This window comes from Lagopus muta, chromosome 24, assembly GCF_023343835.1.
Source record: "Lagopus muta isolate bLagMut1 chromosome 24, bLagMut1 primary, whole genome shotgun sequence".
Classification (NCBI taxonomy): Eukaryota; Metazoa; Chordata; class Aves; order Galliformes; family Phasianidae; genus Lagopus; species Lagopus muta.
In genome coordinates, this window is record NC_064456.1 from 5,729,325 (window position 1) to 5,755,138 (window position 25,814).

Below are 25,814 nucleotides of genomic sequence, written 5' to 3' on the forward strand. Positions count from 1 at the left end.
CTGCACCGATCATTCTGATTGTTACAGACGTCCTCTGCCCCTTCCCATCTGTAAAGCAAACAAGGCGATGACAGAGCCTTTATTTGAGATAGAGGAGCTATAGAACAGGGTATCAAAGAAAGAGGAATCGACTCATACCTCCCAGCTACAGTTTGGCAGAAAGCAGTGAGCTGAGGAATGCAGCCTTCTGCGTTTGAACTGCGGTGTGCTGAAAGGTGAGAGGGGGCTGAGGGGTGGCGGGGGAGAGCTGTGCAGACTGACTGTGTGTGTGCTGCTGGGAGCACTGCTGAGATGGAGAGAGAGGAAGGCTCCCCGCTCGAGGTACTCGTGTGCTCACGCAGTGGTTCAGGCTGTGACCTGGCAATTGCACTGCACCTCCCTTCCTGCACTGTCCATGTGCCACCTGCAGGTGTTGCCCAGCTTTTGGGGGACTTGCTGTGACCTCCCTGTCTCACCGCTGCCTTGTGCACTGGACTTCACAGCATCCTGATGGTAAGTAGTGGTCCTGTGGAGATGCTGAGTAACGATTGTGAGCTGCGTCCTTTTCCTGGACCGGTATCCCAAGCCCTTCTCAGCCCAGGGCCTGTCTCTCTTTCCCTGGGGTTCTGTGGAGAAGTCAGCAAGACGGGACTTTGCCAGCCAGCTGGTTTCAGGTCCACCACCCCAATGACAGCAGGGCAGTCCTGCAGCTCATGGCAGCCCTACGGCTCTGCTCCTTTGCCAGGCTGGAGAGCTGAATCGGCTCCGATTCTGCAGATCCTTCCCTGAGTCCTGCTGCTAAGCACCGATACTTGTGCATCCTCTGGGCCACATCAGGACTGGAAAGAGGAGTAGATATCAGGCGGAAGGATCTGGCCTTCTGCTGGGTGATAGCCACCTGCATGGCCTGTTCCTGCTTTCTCTTTTCCCCAGGTGGCATTGTGCTTCCCAAGGAGTGCGTGGACCTTTCTGATGGGAGTGAGCAGCAAGGAACCAACTGGGTCTCAGCTTCCTTCGTGCCCTGCACTTGACTGAGGGACCCTGCAACCAGCTCAGAGGTAAGAGGTGGCCATGGGCCCAGCTCTGCCAGCTTTCACTGCAAAAGGGAGCAGTTCAGGGAAAGACACAGCCTGGGTGAGCCTGAGCTTTACTCCTGCATCTGAGGGAGCTGTGGACATCAGCTGTGGACACGACTCATCGAGGTGTGGGTCAGCTGTGGATGCTCAGTGTTCTTAAGCAGCCCAGCTGTATCTCACAGGCTGTAGTCACAATTTCTCTGCGAGGCTGAGATACCCTGAGGATCACAGCGTCTCTCATTTTGCTCTCACGCCCTTGCTCACAGTCTCTGAGGAACGACTTGAGCCCTGTGCCCACGTCCTCGCTCGTGTGCTGGAGTCACTTTTGTGCCTTTTGTGTCAGGGCTCTTGGGGCAAAACGTGCCTGGACACTGCCACACGTGTAATGCCTTTCTGCAGTGCACACTGGAGGATGCAGAACTGGCTGGGTCTGTGATGCTTTATGAAGCTGCTCTGACCTCTTTCAGCAGCAGTGAGAACTCTTCTCACCTAGTCTAACCCTTAGAGCAGCATGGAGTGACCGGTGCTTCCTGGGGATAAGTCTTTTTTTCTACTTTCTATCCCAAGTCCTTTCTTTTCCACAGAAACAGCAGAAGTGTTCCTTCAGAGCTGATTTACCCCTGCTGTGTTTCTTTTCCCTTTTTGTGGATGAGCAAGTGCCCCTTTAGGGATGAGCATCTCTTTGCTCCTCCCATTTTACAGCTCATAGCAGGGTGCCCAGGACACCCCTCAGTTGTGGGGAGCAGCTGGCACAAGAGAAATAAGTCCTGAGGCTGCAGCAAAGATTTTGGGTCATTTGCAGTGGCTCAGTGGGAGCTTGCCGAGGCAAAAAGCAGCTGGAGATGTGCTCTGCAGTTCTGTGCTGGTTTGCAGATTCCTCAGGAGTGGTCCTGGGTCACCTGGCTTCCACCAAGAGTGCTGCCCTTCTCTCCACAGATCACATCCCAGGTGCTGTCTGTCTGTCTGTGGTAGGTACCAGAGCAAGGAGGCCTCTCCGTGCCATTGTTGCAGTGATTTCAGTCTGTGGCACCCACATTTGGACGCATGGATGCTCCAGGCACAGCTGTGAACCCTGGGGCTGGGAGAACGATGCCAAAAACGATGTAGAGAAAAAACCAGAGGTAAGTCTCAGTTTGTTCTTGAATCAGGAAACACACCTGCTAAGGTGAAGCTGCTTTTCCCCTGCAACCTACCCTAATTCCAGGAATCAAGCACACCCCAAGCACCACCAGCTGGGACCATCCAATAAGGTTTATTTTGGATGCTGCTCTCCAGCACCCATTTCGGAGCAGCCAGTGTGCTTCCCATGGATACTCGCTGCTGTCCTGAGCCATTTATAACCTCAGGAGCCCCTGCTAGAAGGCAGCATACTTCAGAACTAAAATGGCATGGTTTTGTAGGAGGGAGCAGGGGCTTTGCACCAGGGAGCTGCAGAGCATCCTGGACACAGCATGGCGAGATGGGAACATCCACTGCCTGGCTGTGTTGGCTCCACAAAACTGCACGGGGACACAGCATCTCTAGCAAGAAAACCTCTGCAACTCATTCTGCTTCCTTCTTTTTACAAATGACAGGTGCAGCTCGTTTTGGCCATGGGACACAGCAGCTCCGACAGCATCCCAGTGCTGCGGCATCCCGCTGCCCGCCTCTCTGTGGGGCCAGGGCTGATGCAGAGCAAGGCAGCAGCTTGGTGCTGCAGTGGGAAGCGGAGGTGTGTGGAGTGCTGTAGGTGTGCTGGCTGTGCCACGTCGCTGTGGGGTAGAGCTGGTGCTGCAGTGAGCCTTTGTGGGATGTTGGTGGTGCCTGGGGTTGGAGGGCTGTGCAAGCTGGCTATTGCAGGGCTGGGGAAAACGGGGATAACGAAGGGGATAATGGAGAGAGATGGCTTTGGTGGGGCTGCCTGATTTTTTAGGTGCTCCAGAGGGTTGCTGAAGTTAATCAGAAAGCACAGCAACTCTTCCTTGTAAACGTTTGGGGCTGAGGCACTGGGTGAGTGGAATGGCACAGCCGGGTCTGGAAATGATGGCTTTGGGTTTGGCCAATCCTTGGTGGCCCCTGGGTGAGCCAGTGCCCTTGCCCCTGCCTTCAGTTTCACGGACCAAGGGGGAAACAGCCTGCAGGCCCAAGGCTGCCTCGTCCTGTTCCACGTGGCTGGGGGTGGTGTGGGGCTGTGTGCCAGTGGGCTGAAGCCGGCCCTAGGGGGCAGCCAGCAGGCTTTGACAGCAGCAGAGGTGGCTGGCTGCGGGCTCTCTCTGCTCCACGCTTTGGTTCACAGGTCTTGGGCTGCTCCCAGTCGTCCTCCATGTCCTCGGGTTGTGGACATCCTTCAAGTTGGAGAGGTATCCCCCAAAGGGGTGGCAGCTGATGTGTTTCAGCAGCTGATTGCAGTATGCGTGAAAGAAGCCGGTGAAGACAGCGGGTGTAGGGCCCCCATGCTCAGCTCTTGGGTAAGGCTGTCTGTCCTGCCAGGGGAGCACTGCAATGGGTCCTGCCTCACTGCAGCCTCCCCTGGATGCATCCTTCAATCCTTGTGTCTCCAGGCTCCTCTGCTCCTTGAAGTGGGGGTTGGCTGCCAGCCGGCTGGGCTCTGGGTTGGGGTGAGTTCTGCTCGCCGCCCCATTGCCCTCCAGGCAGTGGTGTTAGTGGCCGTGGCAGGACTCTGCCTCACTCACCTGGGCCAGCAGCTTCTTCTTGGCCAGCAGAGACGTGATGGGATGGTTGCCTTTGGAGTGAAAGCTGGGAAAGAGGCACTTGCAGGCTTCATTGTGGGCGCAGCGAGTGCTGGGACACCCCCCAGAGGGTCTGTGCCAGGGCCGTGGGGCTGGCACATTGCTCCACTGGCCAGCCTTGCTTGTGGGCCTCTGTTGGGTCTTCCTGGGTGGGGGATGCAGCCATCAGGAGGTACCCGGAGGGGCAAATCTGCTCAATGCGTCTTTAAGATGGGGAAGAAGAGTATACATATCTGAGAATACCTCACTGGTGTAACAATGTCAGCACTGATGGATATCTGTGATGGAAACTTGTGTGAGAGCAGTAATTCAGTAATAAAATAGGTCAGATCCTTACGCTGAAGGGGGCACCTTACAAGAACCATTTTGTGATTCTGTGTTTGGCAGTTTGCTCTGCATGATGTGGATGGTGGAGCTGTGCTGATGTGATCCATTTCCAGTTGTGAACAGGATTGCTCTAAGAGCTGCTGCAGTGAGATGCGTGAGGGCTGACTGTAAGCTGAAGCGTGATTGCCTCTGAATATCAATGTGTGTGTGGGGATTTTGTTTTTAATTCTGGGATTTCATCCTTGCCCTGCAGCAGCTCTGAAGAGGCCTTGTTTTCCCAAACCCTGCTTTGCTGCTAATTGAGGCTGATGGCAAGTGCTGTGCTTTGGGCCCTTTGCTTTTAGTTTCTGTGGCCTGTGTACCTTGGAGGCTGCTTTCTTTCACATTTTTTTGTTTGCTAGCCACCTCTTCAGTAGATAAGATTTCTTAGGGATGTTCTTGCTTTCCTGTGGTGGCTATGTGTCGGTGCTGGGCTAGGGAAGGTTATCAGAAAAGGGAAGGATTTGCTGCACTAATTGAATTGTAGCCTTTTAGACACATGGAAGTTAAGGTGCTGATACTGCGCTGTGTAGCTAGAGAGCTTCCTCAGGAATCATTTGGGACCTGATCCCCAGTTCCCAATTTGAGCTTCTCCACCTGTTTCCACCCATATTGGAGCAGACCTGTATCTTGGAGGCAAGATCTGGGCAGTGAAAAGCTCAGGGGATGCTGACTGGCCACGTTAGTATATGAAATGTTCAGGCATGGAAGGGAACAGCCAGTTTACAGCTGAGGAATAGTTTGCCTTTCCTCTTCAATTCTTGCCCCTGGTTTCTGTGAGCACTGTTATCCACTGCTTGCAGTGAGACTCAGCCCTGGGTTTGGGGGGCCTGGTGCTCAGCGAGGTGTAACTGCAGCTCTGCACTGAAGCAAACTGCAGCCCAGCAGTATCACAGGAGCTGGAACATCTGGTGCGTGCTAGGTTTTAAACTGGACATGCTTTAATGGGACGGGACTTGTGGGCTGCCACTCGTTCCCTTGGGAAGTTTCTGTAAGCCTGTTTAAAGATGTTAGGACTGCCAAGGGGCAGCAAACTGTATCTTTAAGTGTCCAGAAGTGAATGAGCCTACGACTCACATGCAGTACACCATGAAAAAGATTCTCTCATTTTGGTCACTTGAGCTATTAAGGATAGCATCCTTAACTGTTGTGTGGTCTTGATCAGGCTGCTTCCCAAGTGCTTGATCAAGGAGAGCAGGCAGAAGCCTTTTGTCAGCAATCTGAGGTGTCTGCAGATCAATGAGCAGCTGCCTATGGGAGCTGCAATTGCCCTGGCATTCTCTGGCCGAGCAGAACAACAGGCCACCGAGTTCAGCCAACTTCTTCACACAGCTGCTGGGGGGAAACACAGGTGATGCTCAGCTGGGTCTCACACTGGCCTACAGGGAGCTGGTCAGGGCTGTGATAGTCAGGGCAGCTTTGGCTGCTTTCACCTGACATGGACCTGATACTCACAGAGGAGTGTGAAGGCTCCAGCTGATAGAGTTTCCTTACAAGTAAAGGTGTAGACAGGGGTGGTGCGGGCCTACTGTTGTGTTAATAAGCACAGGAGCAGAGAGGGCTGATGTACCTCACGGCTTCTTTGCCTCTGTTTTCACCAGCAACGCTTCCCTGGCTTTCATGCCTGAAGGCAGGATTCCAGAGCACGACTACCAAATGGTGGGAAAACTCCTCAACAGCAGCCCTGCCAAGAAGCTCTTGGGCTTCCCTGGGAGACAAAAAGCTTCACCTGTGTCAGCAGTGTGTGCTGGTAGCCCAGAAAGCCAACAGTATTGTGGACTGCAACAAAAGAGCGGTGGGCAGCAGGGAGGCGATCGTCCTTCTCTACTCTGCCTTCATGAGGCCCCAACTAAAGTACTGTGAATCCTCTTGTGGTGTCCTGGCCCATCTCGTGGCTTGGAAGATCATGGTGATCTTACTTCTGTCTCGTCAGCTGATGGCAGGTCACAGGAACGCTGGCGGGTTGGGTAGTGGGTGGTTGCTGAGATGATGGATCTCTGCTGAATGAGGCATCTGGAGGTGGGGGCTCTGGGGCCGGGCTGCTCCGCTCCAGGGCCGGGCCAGGTTTTCATTTCTTTATGTACTGCTGTGTTGCTGCAGCTGCCCTTCTGTATTGCTATTGCTTTTTTTGTTTGTGAATATTAAAACGTGTTATCTCTGTGTTGGTTGTCATCCTGCTCTCTTTTCTCTGTTTTGCAGGTCAGCTCATGCTGGAAGTTGGTGGTGTCGCTGTATGAATGAAGGTCAGTTCAGGAGCAGCTGCTGATGGAAGGAATGAAGTCCACGTTAATGAGCTGAAGCATCTCCTGGTAAGCTGTCAGAGCCGGCAGTAACCATGTGTGTCGTGAAAAGCAGAGGGCTGGCTCATCCAAGTGCTTGCTGATTGATGTGTGAGAGCATCTGCCTTCTGCTAGTGAATGATCAGAAAACTGAACATGCTGAATCATGACAGCTTATGCAGAAGTTGTGGATATGCTCTGAAATGTTTCCTGTAGTGATAAGCTGTGTTTTGCACTGTGATGGTCCTGTCTCTGATCTGCAGCACTGCATCTCTTGCAAGCCTTATGTGCCCGTTTCCATGAACCTCCCTTTCTTTCACTCTTCAGAAGAAGTGCTGGGTGCTTTTGGGGGAATCATGCAGGAGGCTGTCAGAAAGCCAGCTGTGATTTTCCTCCCATGAAGGGATGCAAAGGGAATGGACGTCATTGCCACCAAGCAGAAGCGAGCTGCTTATGTTGTGAAAGATATAATCTAGATTATTGATTATGAGCAGTTGCAGTGCGATAGGGGACGTGAAGTAACTGTTTGTTTGGGAGTTCAGGGAAAAGCCATGAGAAGTGAAATGGCAGTTTGTGTTCTGGCTGTCAAAATGGTGGAGCTTTATTGGAGTGAAAGGTGTGGGCTTTGTGTAGGCAGGCCCCGGGTTGATTTCTGTAGGCAGGCCCCCTCTCAGGTTGGTCTTTGCTGCTTGCTGTGCCTACCTGCCTGCTCGCTGTGCTTGCTGCATCTGATACCAGTGGTTGTGGCCAGGCTCCCCAGGGCTGTGGGCCTGGTCCTGAGCTGCTGCAGCTTAAAGACCATCTGTGTTTGGGTTGTCCTTCCTGGAGCATCAGGTTGGACTTGATGATCCTTGTGGATCCCTTACAACTGGGGATGTTCTGTGATTCCATGATCTTGGTGATTTGCCTGGAAAATACCAGGTGATTTTTTTTTTACCCTTATTTTTTTCCTGGCATTTGAACTTGTAGTTTCACTTCTAAATGTGAGAGCGGAGTTGGATAAGGGGAGGGTAAGTTGCTTCTTTATTTTCTATTCTCCCAGGTAGCTCTGTGTATTTAGTGCCCAAGCTGTGGTAGCTCTGTAGCTGGGAATGTTCCTAATGGTCATAAAAAGACTCTGCTGCCAGCACAGAATTTGGCCACAGGACTGCCTGCTGGATTAAGTTCTGTAGATTGATTATCTGCTATTTGAGATGGTCTGTTCTGTTTGTTTTTTCCAAGACGTCAGGTTTTGAGGTCACGGAGATGTATGGATTAATCAGTCACTTGCAGCTTGTTTGAGCTTGAAGCAGTTGAATCGTCCCACACAGCACTGTTAAATCAAACCTTATAATGGCTTTGGGATCGTAGCTCTGCGCTGCGCCCCTGGTGTGAATGTCTGTGCTGCAGGTGGCATCCGTCCTGTCCTTCCACTGTGCTCCTCATTGGCAGCAGGTATCACCCTCAGCTTTCTACCTCACACAGCAGTTTCTGTCTGAGCAGAGATGTGGTCACTTTCCAGTTTCTCTGTGGCACCCCCTGTGCTGTTAGTTCTCCTTCTGTGTTGGTGCCCTGTCTAGTCTTCAGCTTGCCCCAGGATGCCAGGCCAGCTGAAAAGAATTTTCAGCTTATATCCATCCTGATATTTTTATGTACTGTCCTTTGTCTTGATGAGGAACACCCTGGAGTCTTCTGAAGAAATCACCATTTCAGACGTGCATATTGTTCACCTGCATAGCCAATTACTCCTCTCAAGGCTCTTGTTCTCTAATGCGTTCAGTTCAGGATCAGTCCCTGTCCTTTGTCCTCCCTGTTTGCTGTCCTGTATGGATTTACCTGAGGTTTTCCTTCAGCCTGCTTTCCTTTCAGTGCTGACAATCACGAGGAGCTCTTAGTTGTATGCTGCTGTGTTCATTTTCCTCGGTTCGTTTTCCTTCCTGATGTACAGCAGGCGCTGGTGGTAGCAGAGCCCCTGTTCTCTGTGAGTGACTTGTGCTGAGCCAGTGTTTATTGAGCTCTGATCTGCAGGATTAAACACAGCTACTTGTGTGGAATGGTGGCTTGCACTGCTTTGAATTTAGTCCTGCTGGCCAGAGATGGACGAGACAGGGATGTTCAGATACTGAGAAACGTGTTGGTGTTTGATACTTGCGGTGGATTTTATTTTTTAAGTGAGCACTGGGAACCAGTGAAGTTGAGCAGAGCAGCCTTAGTGGTGTGGTTGTATCAGGTGTGCCTGATTTCATCATGATAGGTGGCCTCTCAGTAGAGTTCAGGCTCTGACCCCTCAAAGCAGTAATGGGACGAGTTCTGTGTGATAGCAAGGCTAATCCAGAAAGGTTTTGATGAAGCTGTCCCAGAAGAGTTACCGGTCCTTAGCAGCCTGGCTGGTGTGTGATGTACGTTACTGAGACACTCCTTCCTCTGCGTGTGATGAAGCAGATGCTGTTACATAAGATCCAGTGCCTTAATGCTTCAAAGCACGGTGATGGCAGTTGGAAGGCAGGAAGGTGACAAGTTGGAATCATAGTGTGAGCCCAAGTTCAGCAAAGCATTACTGCTAAACAGGGGCCTCAGGTATGGTTTAAGCTTTTCTGATTCCTGTGAGACGTGGACGTCTGTTTATAGGCTTGCAGTGCAGGTGCCTAGGAGCCATGTTTTTCCTAGGGAGAGTGGTGTGCTTGCGTACCTTGTGTGCTCTTCAGCAAGGACATGGTAAAAAGCAGTCCTGGATGTTGGGTGAGGAGCAGGGAGAGAGGCGAGCCCAGCCAGTGATGGCAGTCCTGAGCCAACGGGTTTCTGTGCCTCTGTCTAGAGCAGAGACCTTTGGAAATTCTCAGATTAGCTTTGATAAGCCTCTGAGCTTCTGGGTGCATTTCGTGACCAGTTCAGTCCTCTTGAAAGCTTGAGGTTTGTCCATCACTAATTTTCAAATTAATTACATGGAAAAAAACATTTCTTGAAAACAGAAACAATAATGAATATGCTAGTAGTGTCACTGCCATGGAGGAGCACAAAGTAGTAGCCAAGGGATAGGAGAAATAAGAATGCCCTTTGTTTCTTTTCTCTAGGATCTCAAGAACTATTGACAAACATGAAAATATTTAATATGCACATAAAAAAGGATAGCAGTACTAACAGTTGGAAAAAATAATGTGAGGTACCCAAGTTTCACCCCAGGTCAAAAAGCTTTGGAACTCTCCAGAGTAGAGAACGGTTTCTCTGGTTTTTCATTTTGCTGAGCACTGAAAGCATCAGAGAGGACTTGCTGGCATCTTGCTGGCACCCCCACCAGCTCCCTCAGCAGCCCAGGACGGAGCCCGTCTGGTCCCATGGGCTTGTGACAGTCCAGATGGAGGAGGAGCTCGCTGACTGTCTCCTCCTGCATCCCTGGGCTGCGTTCTGGGTAGCATCCCAGACTGCAGATTGGGGCATAAAGTGCCCTGATGATCACTGATCTGCCTTTGACAGGCAGGTGTAAAGAAGGCATTGAGGACCTCAGCCTTCTGCTTATCCTCAGTGCTCACATGCCCCGCTGCATCAAGAGAAGGGTGGAAATTCTCCTTGGTTCTTCTCTTACCACTGATAGGTTTATAAAAGGATTTCTTATTCTCTTACTGCGGTGGCCAGTCTGAGTTCAAGTTGGGCTTTGGCCTTCCTAACTTCCTCCCTGCATACCTTAGCAACTGCCTTGCAATCTCCCCAAGCAGCCTGTCCTGCAGTTTGTCACCTTACTGCCCTTCTTGTCTCCCTAGAGCCCATCTGACAGGAAAACATTATTTGAAGACTCATTTCAATGGGTATAGCATAAAACATACTGGTAGTGGGCATGAGAAGTGGAATTGAAGAAATCTGTTATGTGTGCATCATTCTTAATGCCCTGCCACCTTAATAATGTGGTTTGGATAGAGACTAACAAAACCTAGCAGCGTACAGCCATGCTTGTGTATCTAAAGATCATGCAAAAATGTGAAATTCTGTCTCCAAGTGTCACTGTGGCCATGAAACAAATATAAATATATATATATTTTTTTCTATAAGGACGAGATCTATTTTGGAAATGTCATAAAAATACTGCTTAGAAATAATTTTAAACAGCGTTTAGTTTTAAAGCATTGTAACTCGGTACTGATTTTATAAGAGCGAGCTGCCAGGGTTGTTGTGCACCATTTGTTCCAGTAACAGTGGTGATTATTTTGATTTCCTCACAGTTAAAAGCAGGAATCGGGGGCTGAGGAGTAGAAGGGATAAAAAGTCAGTTAAAACTTCTACTGCTGTCACAATAAATAAATAATAATTGTTTAAAAATCTGCAAACTTAGGCTGGTTTGTGTGTCTGGAGAGGTAAAACGTTTCGCTCCACAACGATGAAGCGATTTTTAAAAAGCTTGGGAGGTGAATGCGTTTTAAAAAGCAGAAATACGAAAGATGGAAAGTAGTGAATCTGTGGTGATGGATCTTGGGGGTGTTATCGCAAGCAAGGAAGAAAGGGTGAAAGAGCTTTTGGGATGTTTGTGAGTTGAAATAGGAGTTCTGGATCAGCTTTGAAAAAGCAGCAGCTCTGTGCTGGGCAACGTGCTGCTGGAAGGTGCAGTAAGTGAACGTTTTGTTAGGAAACTTCAGGGGTTGGTGTTTGAGTAAAGATGCGTGAAATTGAGACCTGAAAGGGAAAAAAAGATCCAAGGCTTGATTCTTGAGATGAAAGAACCTCGAGTAGGTGTGCATGGGAGGTTGTGTCGATCTGCCTGAGGGCAGGGAGGCCCTGCAGAGGGATCTGGATCAGCTGGATCGCTGGGCCGAGGTGAATGGGATGAGGTTCAACAAGGCCGAGTGTCGGGTTCTGCACTTTGGCCACAACAACCCCATGCAGCGTTACAGGCTTGGGGATGAGTGGTTGGATGACTGTGAAGAGGAAAGGGAGCTGGGGGTGTTGGTTGGTGCTTGGCTGAACATGAGCCCACAGTGTGCCCAGGTGGGGACACAGGCACAGAGGAGGGGACACAGAGGGCCGACGGCATCCTGGCCTGCATTAGAAATGGTGTGGCCAGCAGGAGCAGGGAGGTGAGCATCCCCTGTACTCAGCACTGGTGAGGCCGCACCTCGAGTGCTGTGTTCAGTTTTGGGCCCCTCACTACAAGAAAGACATGGAGGCCCTGGAACGTGTGCAGAGAAGGGCAATGAAATGGTAAGGGGTCTGGAGCACAAGTCTTATGAGGAGCGGCTGAGGGAGCTGGGATTGTTCAGTGTGCAGAAGAGGAGCTCAGGGGAGGCCTCATAGCACTCTACAACTTCCTGAAGGGAGGCTGTGGTGCAAAAGGGTCTGGCCTCTTCTCCCAGGCAAATAGTAGGACCCGAGGAAACATCCTGAAGTTGTACCAGAGGAGGTTTAGGTTGGACATGAGGAGAAACTTTTTCTCTCAGAGGGTGGTCAGGCAGTGCAATGGCTGCCCAGGGAGGTGGTGGAGTCGCCGTCCCTGGCAGCGTTCAAGAGGCGCCTGGATGAGGAGCTACGAGATGTGGGTTTGTGCTTGTGGTACTGATAGGAATGGGAGGGGTTGGACTGGATGATCTTGCAGGTTGTTTCCAACCTTGTGATTCTGTGATTTTTTTCTTTGTAAGAAGAATACACCATTGGTCATCCTGGGACTTCCTGGGTTTTAGAAACCAAATGCAACAGCGAGGGAAAGGCAAGCTACAGGAAAGAAATTTACACTAATTGGCCTTTAATCAAGGGGCAAGGAACTTGTGAATCAATTCTGCTAAGTACCACGTGTAACAGAATTTACCTTAAGAACAGTGTCAGCCCATTAACGTTCTGTGCAGTCTGAGAGTGAAGGAGTGCTGTTTAAGGTGTGAACTTCAACATCATCTTATAGAGGATTTGCTCAAACAAAAAGAAACAGTCAAGAAACCCCTGCACAGGTGGCAGGCAGGAGGTCAATTGAATCAGTAGAGTTTTCCTCTTAGGGTATGTTCTGTGAAGGCTTTTTTGTGGGAAAGGTTTGAGGGATGAGGGAGGAGGAATTGCTTTCGTCAGGAGTCATCCGAAAACATTGTGCAGAAATTGTAACACTTGCAGAAGGAACATATTGGCATTTTGCAGTTGTGCAGGATGCTGATTGGGATGGAGAGTAAGGAGTATCTGCAGGAGACCGTTCTCTTCTGGATTTAGGAAGCCAGGCAGAGCTCAGGTTGCAGCCTAAGTAATATTCTTTTCCACGCTCTGGGTGCTGTGTTACGTTCCCCAGAGTTTCATCTCTCCTTCAGATTCCAGTTCTCCTGACAGGTTAGGCTTGAATTCAGCATATCTGCTTCTCCCTGGTTTTGGGTTCTTCGGGTCTCCTGCCTGCTTTTCACCTTTTTATTAATGGAGAGTGGAGTTTCTACCACAGAGCAAAGTTTCAGGATTAACAGAAACAAACACGAACTTTCCAAACGGATGGAGTCGTTTCTTGGTAAGCTGGCAGTCCTGCTTATCTTCACCATATCACCTGACCTGGATTTTACCTGGTCGTGGATAAGGACTGAGATTTCTGGGGGACAACATCAGGTGAATGTAGCTCTGCCTTTTTTTTCCTTCTCCAAATTCCTCGGGACTGCTGTGCTCTCATTAATACCATCAGTGAGTACATGCTGCCTCCTATTTGAGCCTAGAATGCTTTCCATAGCAGAGTGGTTGGAAATGCAGGGTTTTAACTTAAATCTGTTTGCACAGAGTGAAGGTCGGGTTATCTACCCATAGTTATTACATTCTCATTTCTTTCATAAAACTTGTTGTCATCCATACACTCTACTCTGTTGTCATCTGGCCCTCTGCTCTGGTTTGTGTGGGACTTTTGGGCAGGAGATAGGGGTGGAGTTTCTGGCGTGCCCTGATGCCAGGAAGGCGGTTTGCAGTGCTGGCAGCCAAAGCTGTTTGGGCTGTGGCTTGAGCTCCCCAAGCGAGCTGTCAGCCACTTGTTCCCTGTGAAGGCCTTACCTCCCAGGCCTTCCAGACCACCTCCTCCCACACCTGCAGACCCCCATCAGCAGCTGGTGCGTATTCTAGGGCCAGAATCCACTCCAAGCTGTGGATTCTCTGTGCAGTCTGAAAATGAGCAAAACGTTTTCCGATGCATAAAAACTAGTTTTTTTGATGGTAAATTCTGGGATACATAACTTCTATTTTAACAGCTTGCATTCTGTATCATTGTACAGAAAACCCTTCCTCAGGTTCGGCTCCTCTGTGCCCTGTTGCTGGCCGCAGAGAAGGGCTGCCCGCTGGGCGCAGGGAGCGCCTTCTAGCCGCCGTCCCGTGCCCTGCAGCCCCCTCCTCAACGCCACTCCCAGCAGCACAGGTGCCATTGTGGAACCTTCCCCATGTCACAGCCGTCACCTTGGTCACTGCCACCCCACCCGGCGCACTCATCTCTGAGAGTGCTGGGCAGGTGGCAGCCATGTCCAGCACGAAGAGAGCGAGAGAGGAGGAGGAGAGAGTGGTTTTAAATGGGAAGAGGGAGCTGGGGGCCCCAGAACCGAAGAGGAGGAGGGGGCCCACCATGACCATCAGGCAGAGGAGGGAGAGGAGGAAGGGAGCCCGGTTCCATCGCGCCCGGGCCAGCGCTGTGAGCGACCATGGGGAGCCCATGGAGGTGGATCCGCCTCCAGAGGAGCCCATGGAGGTGGATCCGCCTCCAGAGGAGCCCATGGAGGTGGATCCGCCTGCAGCACAGCTGGCCTGGCACCACACCACCGTGCCAGGCCCCGTGTTGGCGCGGTCACAGCTCCGCCATCGCTGGTCCGGGCGCTCGGCCCCTTACCCTCTGCGCGGCCCCCGCCCCCGGCATTAGCTGGGTGGCATTGCTAACATCTGCTCCTCCTCCACCTTGTTGCTCCTCTGCGGTTCTGCGGGCCCCCAGTTCCATCTTCCCCCTTAGGAGTTAGGCTTTGTTCTGGGCTTTGTTGTTGATTTTAGTGTTAGCTTAGTTTTAGTGTTCAGTTCAGTTTTAGTGTTAGGCATAGGTTACTGTTAGGAGTGTAGAGTTAGGCATAGGTTACTGTTAGGAGTGTAGAGTTAGGCATAGGTTACTGTTAGGAGTGTAGAGTTAGGCATAGGTTACTGTTAGGAGTGTAGAGTTAGGCATAGGTTGCTGCTGCCAACTGGCAGTAAATGCTGCTCACTCGGTAAGCCCTCCCCTGATTTATCCTGCAGAGAAATGAGTGCGACTGCCCTGAGAAGGGAGGTTTGGTGGCGTCTGCGATGAATTGAATTTCCATCTTGTGACTTTTCTGTTGCAGAACATGGAGGAGCAGAGCGTGAGTGGCTGAGAAATGGAGTTGGGCCTCAGGGGAGCCATAGGTGCTGTGTCACAACCTTCCTGAGCGGCCCTTGCAAGGTATGTCTCTCTTACTATAAGCGTGTGCTAAGGCACTGCTGTTCAAACACAGCTGGTGGCACTGTCTGCAACAGATCTGCTTTCTGTTAAGCTTTTCCCTTCTTTTATGTCCTCCTGTCCTTTTCAGCTCCTGCTCCCCTCGCCTGCAAGTGGAGCAATGCTCGAGCTCGAGGAGTATTTTTCTCGGCAGGTGGAAAAGATGGCGCAGCTGCAGGTTTTGTGTCCTTTGTTGTTCTTGGGTCAGTAGACCAAGGAGATGTTCAGAACAGCTCTAAGTCAGCCTGTAACAGCAGTGTGCGTGAGAGAATAACGACTCTTTCTCCCCTCTTGTAGAAAGCAGCCTCCTTGAGAGCAGGGGAGCAGCAGGCGGCCTGCTGTGTGGCTGCTGTGGGCATTTCTCCCAGCTCAGATCCCTGAGCCCACGCTGGCAGAGAACGTGCTGTGCCACCATCTTTTCTGTGGAGCCACTTTGCAGCTTCTCTGCGTTAGCTGCAGTCGTGCCGGTTTCCAGGTGCCATAAGCCAGTAAGTTGTGCTCTCTGAGGCTGATAGAAAGGCACGGGCAATGGGCAGGGAGGGAACAATCTGCAGCTGTGGCCTACGGTGGTGTGCCCGGCACTGCTGAGAGTGCCGTCGTTTGTCCTGCCCTTCCTTCCGTGTGCGCGCCACGTTCCTGATGCACGCCAGGAGCCTTGGGGTGCTGCTCATCTGCTGCTGCTGTGCTGTGCTGCGTGTGCTGCCAGGCAGTGTCCAAGCCCTGTGCAGGCGCTGCCTTGCAGGAGATGGCTTTGGGTTCTGGTTTGTGTGGGACTTTTGGGCAGGAGATAGAGGTGGAGTTTCTGGCGTGCCCTGATGGCAGGAAGGCGGTTTGCAGTGCTGGCAGCCAAAGCTGCCCAGGCGGGTTACTTGAGCTCCCCACGCGAGCTGTCAGCCACTTGTTACCTGTGAAGGTTCCCTGACCGTTTCTGCCTTGATTCTTGTAGGACTGGCACAGTCTTGGGACTCAGACTTGGGAGACAGTGAAGAAACCCCAAGGCAAGTGCTGCTCGGCTGAGGAAGGAAGCCAAGAAGGAGAGCAAAAAGAACCGAGCAGGCCCACAGGACACGAATCAGCTGGAATGTTTCCTCGGAGGTGGCACCAAGGGCAGCGGACTGAGTTGCCTGGTTTTCACAAACAGTGCAGAGGGACTGAGGCACCTGGAAGGGAAGGGCTTGTGCTGCGTTCCAAGCAAAGAGGGCTTGCCAGAGGCAGGACTTCAGCTATGGCAAGAGATGGTGATGCTGCGTTCCTTCAGCATGTGTCTCTTCAGGGCCAGAGCCAGTCTAGTATGAGATTGAAATACGGCTCGCCAGGCCTGGAGAGAGAGGAGGTGACGTGGCCATAGGATCAGGCTTCTTGTGTCTGCCTGGAGGCTGAATGACTCATTGCTAAGCAGACATCCTGGACACTGGGGTTTTGTTTTCGGCTGTGTTGATAAATGCAACCCAAATCCTTCTGTATTGAATAAAAGTGAAACCAATCTTTTAAAACAGTGCTGCCTCTTTCCGTAGCTGGTCAAAAAGTCCCTTGCTTGGGCTGGCAATTGTGGGGCGATGAACCAGTCGGCCCTCCCCTGAAATTCTGCTGGTTTTCCCCCGTTTCCTTGTTGGTCTTCCCAATGGGTGGCCTTGGGGCTCAGGAAAGGGCCAGAAGAAGAGGGGTGGCCAGCAGGGACAGGGAGGTGATTGTCCCCCCGTGCTCCCAACTCTGCTCTTGTGAGGCCCCATCTGGAGGCTGCGTCCAGGTCTGGAGCTCCAGTGCAAGAAGGACAGGGAGCTGTTGGAGAGGGGCCAGAGGAGCCAGAGAGATGAGAAGGGGACGGGAGCAGCTCCCTTACGAAGACAGGCTGAGGGAGCTGGGCTTGTTCGGCCTGCAGAAGAGAAAGCTGCGGGGTGACCTCAGTGCAGGCTGCAGTGCCTGAAGGGAGCCTACAGACAGGAGGGGAGTCAGCTCTGTGCAAGGGGAGATAACAGCAGGACAAGGGGAAATGGTTTGGAGTCAAGGGAGGGGAGATTGAGGTTGGATGTCAGAGGGAAATTCTTTGCTATGAGAGTGGTGATGTGCTGGAACAGCTGCCTAGAGAGGCTGTGATGCCCCATCCATCCCTGGAGGTGTTCAAGGCCAGTTGGATGGGGCCCTGGGCAGCCTGGGCTGGTATGAAATGGGGAGGTTGGTGGCCCTGTATGTGGCAGGGGGTTGGGGATTCGTGATCCTTGAGGTCCCTTCCAACTGTGGCCATTCTGTGATTCTTGTGATCCTTTGCTGTTTCACGTTCCTGCTGCAGCTGCTGCTGCATAGGTTGATGTTGGTTTACTCTGTTTTCCTTGTTGTTTTTCTGTTGCTTCTGTCTTGATTTCCTGCTCCTTCTGCATTGCAATGCATTGTTTTTTTTCCAGTTTTGTTGATTTTCTTCTCCCTTCTGTTTCTGTTCTTTGAAGTCCTTTTTCCTTTCCTAAGCACATTCCCTTCTGTTTACGAGGTTTTCAGGTGCTTTTGCTTTGCTTTCCTTGGCTTTTTAGTACTTGCTCTTTCTTTTCTTTTTCCTGGTTTTGCTTGGCTTTGGTTTGCTCTTTGGTTTTGCGTTAGTATCTTGGCCCTGCATTGCTTTTAAATTTTCGTTCTTTCTTTCCATTGCTATGCATTGGTGAGCGTTTTTATCAGTTTCCTTTGCTTGGATTCTTTGCTTTGCCATGATCGTGTATTGAATTCACTGGCTTTCCTCTTGTAACTCTCGACCTTGTTTTGCTTTGCTTTGTTTTCCTTCTTTGTTTTGTTTTGCCTTTTTGGTTGTCCTGCAGCGAGCCTTTTTGCTTTGCTTTCATTGTCTTTGTTTCCTATCTGTTGGTTGGTTGTCTTTCCTGCTCCTTTCTTTGCATGATCTCGTTCCTTGCTAGAAGCATTCTTTCACATTTCAGAGCATGTTTCTTGGCTGTGCTTTGCATCCAATCTCTGCACCACAACTCTGTGTCAGACTTTATTTTCGGGTGGAGGAATGTACATAGGTCATAGACTTGTACAAGAAAAGCTATTGCTGTGCCCAGGAGGTGATGAAAAAGAGCCCTGAGGAGCCAGGAGCACAAAGGCAGCGTGTTTCTGCAGAGGCCGCAGCGTAAGCACGTGTGAACCTTGAATCACAGAATCACAGAATCACAGAATCACCCGGGTTGGAAGGGACCTCAAGGATCATGCAGTTCCAACCCCCCTGCCTGGCAGGGCCACCAAACATCCACATTCAGATCAGGTTGCCCAGGACCCCGTCCAACCTGGCCTTGAACACGTCCTAGGATGGGGCATCCACAACCTCACTGGGCAGCCCGTTCCAGGGCCTAACCACTCTCCTAGTAAAGAACTTCCCCCTAACATCCAACCTAAATCTTCCCTCCTTCAACTTGGATCCATTTCCCCTAGTCCTGCTGTTGTCAGCCCTTTGGAAGAGTTTACTCCCCTCCTGGGTGTAGGTTCCCTTCAGGTACTGATAGGCTGCAATGAGGTCACCCCGCAGCCTTCTCTTCTCCAGGCTGAACAAGCCCAACTCCCTCAGCCTGTCCTCATAGGGGAGCTGCTCCAGCCCCCTGATCATCTTAGTCGCCCTCCTCTGGACCCTTTCCAAAATCTCAATGTCTTTCTTGTACTGAGGGCTCCACACCTGGACACAGGACTCCAGATGGGGCCTCACAAGAGCCGAGTAGAGAGGGACAATCACCTCCCTGTCCCTGCTGGCCACCCCTCTCCTGATGGAGCCCAGGATCCCATTTGCCTTTCGAGCTGCCAGAGCGCACTGCTGGCTCATATTCAGTCTCTCGTCCATCAGGACCCCCAGGTCCTTCTCTGCCGAGCTGCTCTCAAGGACCGCTCCTCCCAGCCTGTACAGGTGCCTGGGGTTCTTCCGGCCCAAATGCAAAACCCTGCACTTTGCCGTGTTGAACCTCATCAGGTTCACCTGAGCCCAGCCCTCCAGCCTGTCGAGGTCCCTCTGAATGGCATCCCTTCCTTCCACCGTATCAACCGCACCACTCAGCTTGGTGTCGTCAGCAAACTTGCTGAGGGTGCACTCAATTCCCTCATCGATGTCATTAATAAAGATGTTAAAGAGCACCGGTCCCAAGACAGACCCTTGGGGGACACCACTTGTTACCGGCCTCCACCTGGACATAGAGCCATTGACCACCACCCTCTGTCTGCGGCCTTTCAACCAATTGCTTATCCATCGGGTCGTCCACCCATCAAATCCACTTCCCTCCAATTTGGAGATGAGGATGTGGTGGGGGACCATATCAAAGGCCTTGCTCAGGTCCAGGTAAAATGTATCAGACTGCTGCACTGCTAGGTGTAACTGCACAGTGCCGAGTGAATGAAGGCAGCTATTGAAGTGAAGGGCTTGAAAAGTTGAGATGCTGATGATTAATTCATCGCTCCTGGTCAAAACCTTGACAGTTAGTGCTAATTCCCTGGCGATATCCAGAACTGAGCTTAGGGGGAGAATCTGTGTGTATCGTTCTCCTTTCTGTCTTTTCCTACAGAGGACTAACCCAAAGGGCCTGGACAGCTCTGAAGATGCTGCTTCAAATGAAAACAAGACTGTTAGTGGCAGTGATTCCCCTCTTCTCACCAGTGGAAGCTGCAGACCTTCTCGACCCCCCAGGCCTTCCAGACCACCTCCACCCACACCCGCAGACCCCCATCAGCAGCTGGTGCGTATTCTAGGGCCAGAATCCACTCCAAGCTGTGGATTCTCTGTGCAGTCTGAAAATGAGCAAAACGTTTTCCGATGCATAAAAACTGGTTTTTTTGATGGTAAATTCTGGGATACATAACTTCTATTTTAACAGCTTGCATTCTGTATCATTGTACAGAGAAAACCCTTCCTCAGGTTCGGCTCCTCTGTGCCCTGTGTCTCGCTGGAGAGAAGGGCTGCCCGCTGGGCACAGGGAGCGCCTTCTAGCCGCCGTCCCGTGCCCTGCAGCCCCCTCCTCAACGCCACTCCCAGCAGCAGCACAGGTGCCATTGTGGAACCTTCCCCATGTCACAGCCGTCACCTTGGTCACTGCCGCCCCACCCGGCGCACTCGTCTCTGAGAGTGCTGGGCAGGTGGCAGCCATGTCCAGCACGAAGAGAGCGAGAGAGGAGGAGGAGAGAGTGGTTTTAAATGGGAAGAGGGAGCTGGGGGCCCCAGAACCGAAGAGGAGGAGGGGGCCCACCATGACCATCAGGCAGAGGAGGGAGAGGAGGAAGGGAGCCCGGTTCCATCGCGCCCGGGCCAGCGCTGTGAGCGACCATGGGGAGCCCATGGAGGTGGATCCGCCTCCAGAGGAGCCCATGGAGGTGGATCCGCCTCCAGAGGAACCCATGGAGGTGGATCCGCCTGCGGCACTGCTGGCCTGGCACCACACCACCGTGCCAGGCCCTGTGTTGGCGCGGTCACAGCTCCGCCATCGCTGGTCCGGGCGCTCGGCCCCTTACCCTCTGCGCGGCCCCCGCCCCCGGCATTAGCTGGGTGGCCTTGCTAACATCTGCTCCTCCTCCACCTTGTTGCTCCTCTGTGGTTCTGCGGGCCCCCAGTTCCATCTTCCCCCTGTAGAAGTTAGGTCCCACTTCTGGGTTTGGTTGTTGATTTCACTGTTAGCTTAGTTTTAGTGTTAAGTTTAGTTTTAGCGATAGGCATAGGTTACTGTTAGGAGTGTAGAGTTAGGCATAGGTTACTGTTAGGAGTTTAGAGTTAGGTATAGGTTACTGTTAGGAGTTTAGAGTTAGGCATAGGTTGCTGCTGCCAACTGGCAGTACATGCTGCTCACTCGGTAAGCCCTCCCCAAGTTCTCGTGCAGAGAAATGAGTGCAACTGCCGTGAGAAGGGAGGTTTGAGGACGTCTGCAATGAATTGAACTTCCGTCTTGTGACTTTTCTGTTGCAGAACATCGAGGAATGTGAGTGGCTGAGAAATGGAGTTGGGACTCAGGGGAGCTATCGAGCAATGGGTGTCTGTGTCACAACCTTCCTGCGCGGCCCTTGCAAGGTAGGTGTGCCTTACTGTGAGCGTGTGCTAAGGCAGTGCTGTTCAAACACAGCTGGTGGCACTGTCTGCAGCATGTCTGCTTTCTGTTAAGCTTTGCCCTTATTTTATGTCCTCCTGTCCTTTTCAGCTCCTGCTCCCCTCGCCTGCAAGTGGAGCAATGCTCAAGCTTGAGGAGTCTTGTCCTCGGCAGGTGGAAAAGATGGCGCAGCTGCAGGTTTTGTGCAGGCTGCCTGCTGTGTGGCTGCTGAAGGGCATTTCTCCTCAGCTGAGATCCCTGAGCCCACGCTGGCAGAGAATGTGCTGCGCCACCATCTCTTCTGTGGAGACACTTTGCAGGTTCTCTGCGTTAGCTGCAGTCGTGCCGGTTTCCAGGTGCCATAAGCCAGTAAGTTGTGCTCTCTGAGGCTGATAGAAAGGCACGGGCAATGGGCAGGGAGGGAACAATCTGCAGCTGTGGCCTACGGTGCTGTGCCCAGCACTGCTGAGAGTGCCGTCGTTTGTCCTGCCCTTCCTTCCCATTGCACGTGTTCCTGATGCACGCCAGGAGCCTTGGGGTGCTGCTCATCTGCTGCTGCTGTGCTGTGTGTGCTGCCAGGCAGTGTCCAAGCCCTGTGCAGGCGCTGCCTTGCAGGAGATGGCTTTGGGTTCTGGTTTGTGTGGGACTTTTGGGCAGGAGATAGAGGTGGAGTTTCTGGTGTGCCCTGATGGCAGGAAGGCGGTTTGCAGTGCTGGCAGCCAAAGCTGCCCAGGTGGGTGACTTGAGCTCCCCACGCGAGCTGTCAGCCACTTGTTACCTGTGAAGGTTCCCTGACCATTTCTGCCTTGATTCTTGTAGGACTGGCACAGTCTTGGGACTCAGACTTGGGAGACAGTGAGGAAACCCCAAGGCAAGTGCTGCTCGGCTGAGGAAGGAAGCCAAGAAGGAGAGCAAAAAGAACCGAGAAGGCCCACAGGACACTCGAATCAGCTGGAATGCTTCCTCGGAGGTGGCACCAAAGGGCAGCGGACTGAGTTGCCTGGTTTTCACAGACAGTGCAGAGGGACTGAGGCACCTGGAAGGGAAGGGCTTGTGCTGCATTCCAAGCAAAGAAGGCTTGCCAGAGGCAGGATTTCAGCTATGGCAAGAGATGGTGATGCTGCGTTCCTTCAGCATGTGTCTCTTCAGGGCCAGGGCTGGTCTAGTATGAGATTGAAATACGGCTCGCCGGGCCTGGAGAGAGAGGAGCTGACGTAGCCACAGGGTCAGGCTTCTCCTTGTGTCTGCCTGGAGGCTGAATGACTCATTGCTAAGCAGACATCCTGGACACTGGGGTTTCATTCTGGGCTGTGTTGATAAATGCAACCCAGAGCCTTTTGTATTGAATAAAAGCGAAACCAACTTTTTCCACACAGTGCTGCCTCTTTACGTAGCTGGTCAAAAGGTGCCGTGCTTGGGCTGGCAATTGTGGGGCCATGAACCGGTTGGCTCTCCCCCGAAATTCTGCTGGTTTTCCCCCGTTTCCTTGTTGGTCTTCCCAACGGGTGGCCTTTCAGCCCACCTGTAACTGCTGACCACAGGCTGTGAGCATCCCTTTGCTCTCCAAGGACCGCTAGCAAAAGCACGAAGGAGGGGAAGCAGCCCGGGAGGAAGAAAGGCGTCCCTGCACTCAGCCCTTGAGCTTGCCTCTCTTCCTGGTGGCTTTCTCAGCATTGGGCTGTGCTGAGGGTTGCTGTTTGCCCCGGGAAGCCCAGCTGCACGCGGGCAGCCGTGGCCTGCATGTCAGCCTGGCGTTGGGGCACGAGGAGCGGAGGTGTGGGTGGGATGGTGTGAAGAGCAGAGCTGGGAGCGAGGAGGAGGAGAGAGCAGTGGGTGGGCGGCAGGTGAATGTGCCTCGGAGCAGAGCTCAGCCTCGAGCTTGGAGGACACCGAGCCGTGCTGCGCTGCTGCAGCTCCAGTGGCTTCAGGCGCGTTACGGCAGCACCGCGTGTTGTGCCAGGGCGCTGCGAGGGCGCTTTGCTGAGCCATGAGGGGCGACTGCTTTGCCAAGTGTTTTCCTGTCGCTCCTTGGAGTTTCTGAGTTTGAATTACTGCACGATGATGTGCTGTTTAAACTGCTGCTCGTACCTCTGCATCATCTGCAGACTGTGCTGCCAGGTCCCTGGTGGAGTGGTGGAACGTTATTGGTGCTGGGCAGAGGCCAAGGCACCTTTCTATCAACTGCCTTCCAGCTGAGCTTTTTGCCAGTTCTCGCAGCCCTCTCTGTCTGGCCCTTGGGGTAGGTTTGTGCCCACCTCGTAGCCCTCTTTTTTAGCTGGTATGTCATCAGCTTGCCTATGAAGCTGTCGTGAGAGAGAGGAAAGCCTTACTGAGGTGGAGAGAAACAGAATTCACCGGTGTTTTCTTTCCCACCAAACTTCCCCGCCCCTCCCCCCTGTACAAAGCTGTCACATTGGTACCCAGTGGTTTCCCCTTTGTTCTCTGTCACCCTTTTCCTTAACGAGTCCGGGGACGACTCCTATTTTGTTTGTATGTATCAAGCATGATGTAGTGATGTAGAATAAGGGGGGGAATGTCATGGTTTTATGCTTTGGGTTATCAGCATTCCACACCATAACATCATGTAATGCACTGGGAGTTTGGCTGCTGATGCTCAAATTCCAGGTGCCTGTCTGGAGAAGTAGAAACTATGGGAGCACACGGCCATCAGGTCAACCCGTAGAGCACTGTGGGAGTGCAGGGGCAGCAGGTCAACCCTATGAGCTCTACGGGAGCACACTGCAATCAGGTCAGCCGGTAGAGCACTATGGGAGCATACGCCCATCAGGTCAACCCCTAAAACTTGAAGGGTGCTAACGGCCATCAGGTCAACCCGTAAAGCTCTAAGGGAGCGCACGCTCATCAGGTAACCTGTAGAGCTCTGTAGAGTTCATGGCAGTCAGGTCAACCCATAGAGCTCTACGGGAGAGAACGGACATCTGGTCGACCCGTAGAGCTCTATTGGAGTACACGGGCATCAGGTCAACCCGTATAGAGCTAAAGAAAATGCACGAAGATCAGGTCAACACGTAGAGATGTACGGGAGAGAACGGCCATCAGGTCAACCCGTAGAACGCTATGGCAGCGAACGGCCATCAGGTCAACCCGTTTTGCCCATAGGGTGCACAAGGGGCTACGTCTCATCATACACAGCTTTGTGATGTCATAATGAATTAAAGGGCATTGTGACCACACAATGGGGTATTATGACATCACAAGGGGCATTGTGACCCCACAATGGGGTATTATGACGTCACAAGGGGTATTGTGACATCACAATGGGCTATTGTGAGGCCATAATGGGGTATTGTTCAGGGAGAAAAAGCCACATTTAAGGGGTAAACCAGGGATTTATGGGAGAAAACCCCAGATTTAAGGGGAAGAACAAGGATTTCTGAGAGAAAAATCCATATTTACGGATAAACACCAGGATTTTTGGGAGAAAACCCCTGATTTAAGGGTTAAAACAGGGATTTCTTGGTGAAAACTCCAGATTTAAGTGGAAAAACAGGGATTTCTGGGAGAAAACCCCAAATTGAAAGGGAAAAACAGGGATTTTCTGGGAGAAAAAGCCACATTTAATGGGGGAAAACAGGGATTTCTTGGAGAAAATCCCAGATTTAAGGGGAAAAACAGGGATTTCTGGGAGAAAATCCCAGATTTAAGGGGAAAAACAGGGATTTCTGGAAAAAAAAACCCAGATTGAAGGGGAAAAAACAGGGATTTCTTGAAAAAAAAACCACTGATTTAAGGGGTAAACCAGGAATTTATGGGAGCAAACCCCAAACAAGGAAAAAAACCGGGATTTCTGGGAGAAAAAGCCACATTTAATGGGGGGAAAACAGGGATTTCTGGGAGAAAACCCCTGATATAAGGGGAAAAAACAGGGATTTCTGGGAGAAAAAAACACATTTAAGGAGAAAAGCAGGGATTTCTGGGAGAAAAAGCCACATTTAATGGGGGGAAAACAGGCATTTCTGGGAGAAAACCCCACATTTTTGGGGAAAAACAGGGATTTCTGGGAGAAAACCCGAGATTTTGGGGGAAAAACAGGGATTAAAGGGTTTTCTGCCAGCAACCCTAGGTGTTCCCTTGAAATCTGGGATTTTCTCCCAGAAATCCCAGTTTTTCCCCTTAAATCGGGGGTTTTCTGCCAGAAAAACACCCCGAGCCCCTCCACCATTGCAGCTCCGCCCCGCCCCCGGCCTCTCATTGGTCAGGGCCAGTTCCGGCCCGTTCGTGCCTCTCATTGGTCAGCGGCAGCTCCGTCCCGCCCCCGGACTCTCATTGGTCAGGGCCAGTTCCGGCCCGTTCGTGCCTCTCATTGGTCAGCGGCAGCGCCGCCAACTCCGATTGGCTGAGGCGCAGCGCGCGGGAACGGCCGTTGGCAGCCGGCTCTCCCTTCACACGGTGCCGGTCCCACAGCCGCTGCGCTTCGGAGCTGTCCGGGCAGCACCGAGACGGAACCGCGGCACGGCGTGAGCGGTGCTGAGGACAGCGGCGCCGGAGCTGGGAGGGAGGGAGGGAGAGCGGCGCCGGGACAGGGAAGGAAGCGTGCGCGTCCATCAGCCACCTCCGTGTGGGGTGAGGGGCTGGGAGCAGGGCTGGGATGTGGGGATGTGGATGGAGACAGGATGGGGTGTGGGGAAGTGGGATATATATGGGACGGGCTGTGGATGTGGGATCGGTATGGGGCTCCCGGGAGCTGTGGGAGAGATAAAGGGGGCTGGCGGGGAAATAGAGGGGGCGAGGAAGCTGTGGGGAGCTGGGGAGAGCTGTGGGGGGGCAGGGGGCTGCAGAAGGCTGTTGGGGTGCAGGGAGGCACACGGGGCTGGAGTGGGCTGTGGCAGGGGATTGGGGTACACGGGGCTGCAGGGGTGGGTCTGGGGGATTTGGGGCAATAGAGGGCTGTGAGGAGGTTCCGGGGGGACACGGTGCTATAGGGAAACATTCCTGTCCTTGTGGCC

General features: G+C 52.3%; 2 protein-coding genes and 1 pseudogene across 5 annotated transcripts in view; 2 read left to right on the forward strand and 1 right to left on the reverse strand.

Annotated features, from left to right (window-relative positions):
* Positions 1-2,188: 2,188 nt before the first annotated feature.
* The window catches only part of LOC125684317 (AT-rich interactive domain-containing protein 5A-like), a 51,823-nt pseudogene continuing 28,197 nt past the window's right edge, over positions 2,189-25,814 (reverse strand).
* On the forward strand, positions 5,755-25,329 carry LOC125684275 (uncharacterized). The gene is made up of 6 exons (XM_048926297.1): positions 5,755-6,459; positions 19,342-19,512; positions 20,730-20,831; positions 20,959-21,216; positions 21,667-21,863; positions 25,143-25,329. The coding sequence occupies exons 1-6, from the start codon at positions 6,388-6,390 to the stop codon at positions 25,327-25,329; spliced, it is 987 nt and encodes a 328-aa protein (XP_048782254.1). The 5' UTR covers positions 5,755-6,387.
* LOC125684320 (uncharacterized) overlaps positions 25,219-25,814 on the forward strand; it is a 49,191-nt gene continuing 48,595 nt past the window's right edge. For all 4 annotated transcript variants that reach the window (XM_048926394.1, XM_048926396.1, XM_048926395.1 and 1 more), the window contains exon 1: positions 25,219-25,431. The gene's annotated coding sequence lies outside the window, so the exon portion shown is untranslated. The remainder of the gene's footprint in view (positions 25,432-25,814) is intronic.

Excerpts from the sequence above, each read along its gene's own strand:
- LOC125684275 (XM_048926297.1), top strand. The coding sequence starts at position 6,388 with ATGAAGGTCAGTTCAGGAGCAGCTGCTGATGGAAGGAATGAAGTCCAC. Across the intron at positions 19,513-20,729 it reads CAGACCCCCATCAGCAGCTG|AACATCGAGGAATGTGAGTG; the intron begins GTGCGTATTCTA and ends TTTCTGTTGCAG. Across the intron at positions 21,217-21,666 it reads TTTCCAGGTGCCATAAGCCA|GACTGGCACAGTCTTGGGAC; the intron begins GTAAGTTGTGCT and ends TGATTCTTGTAG.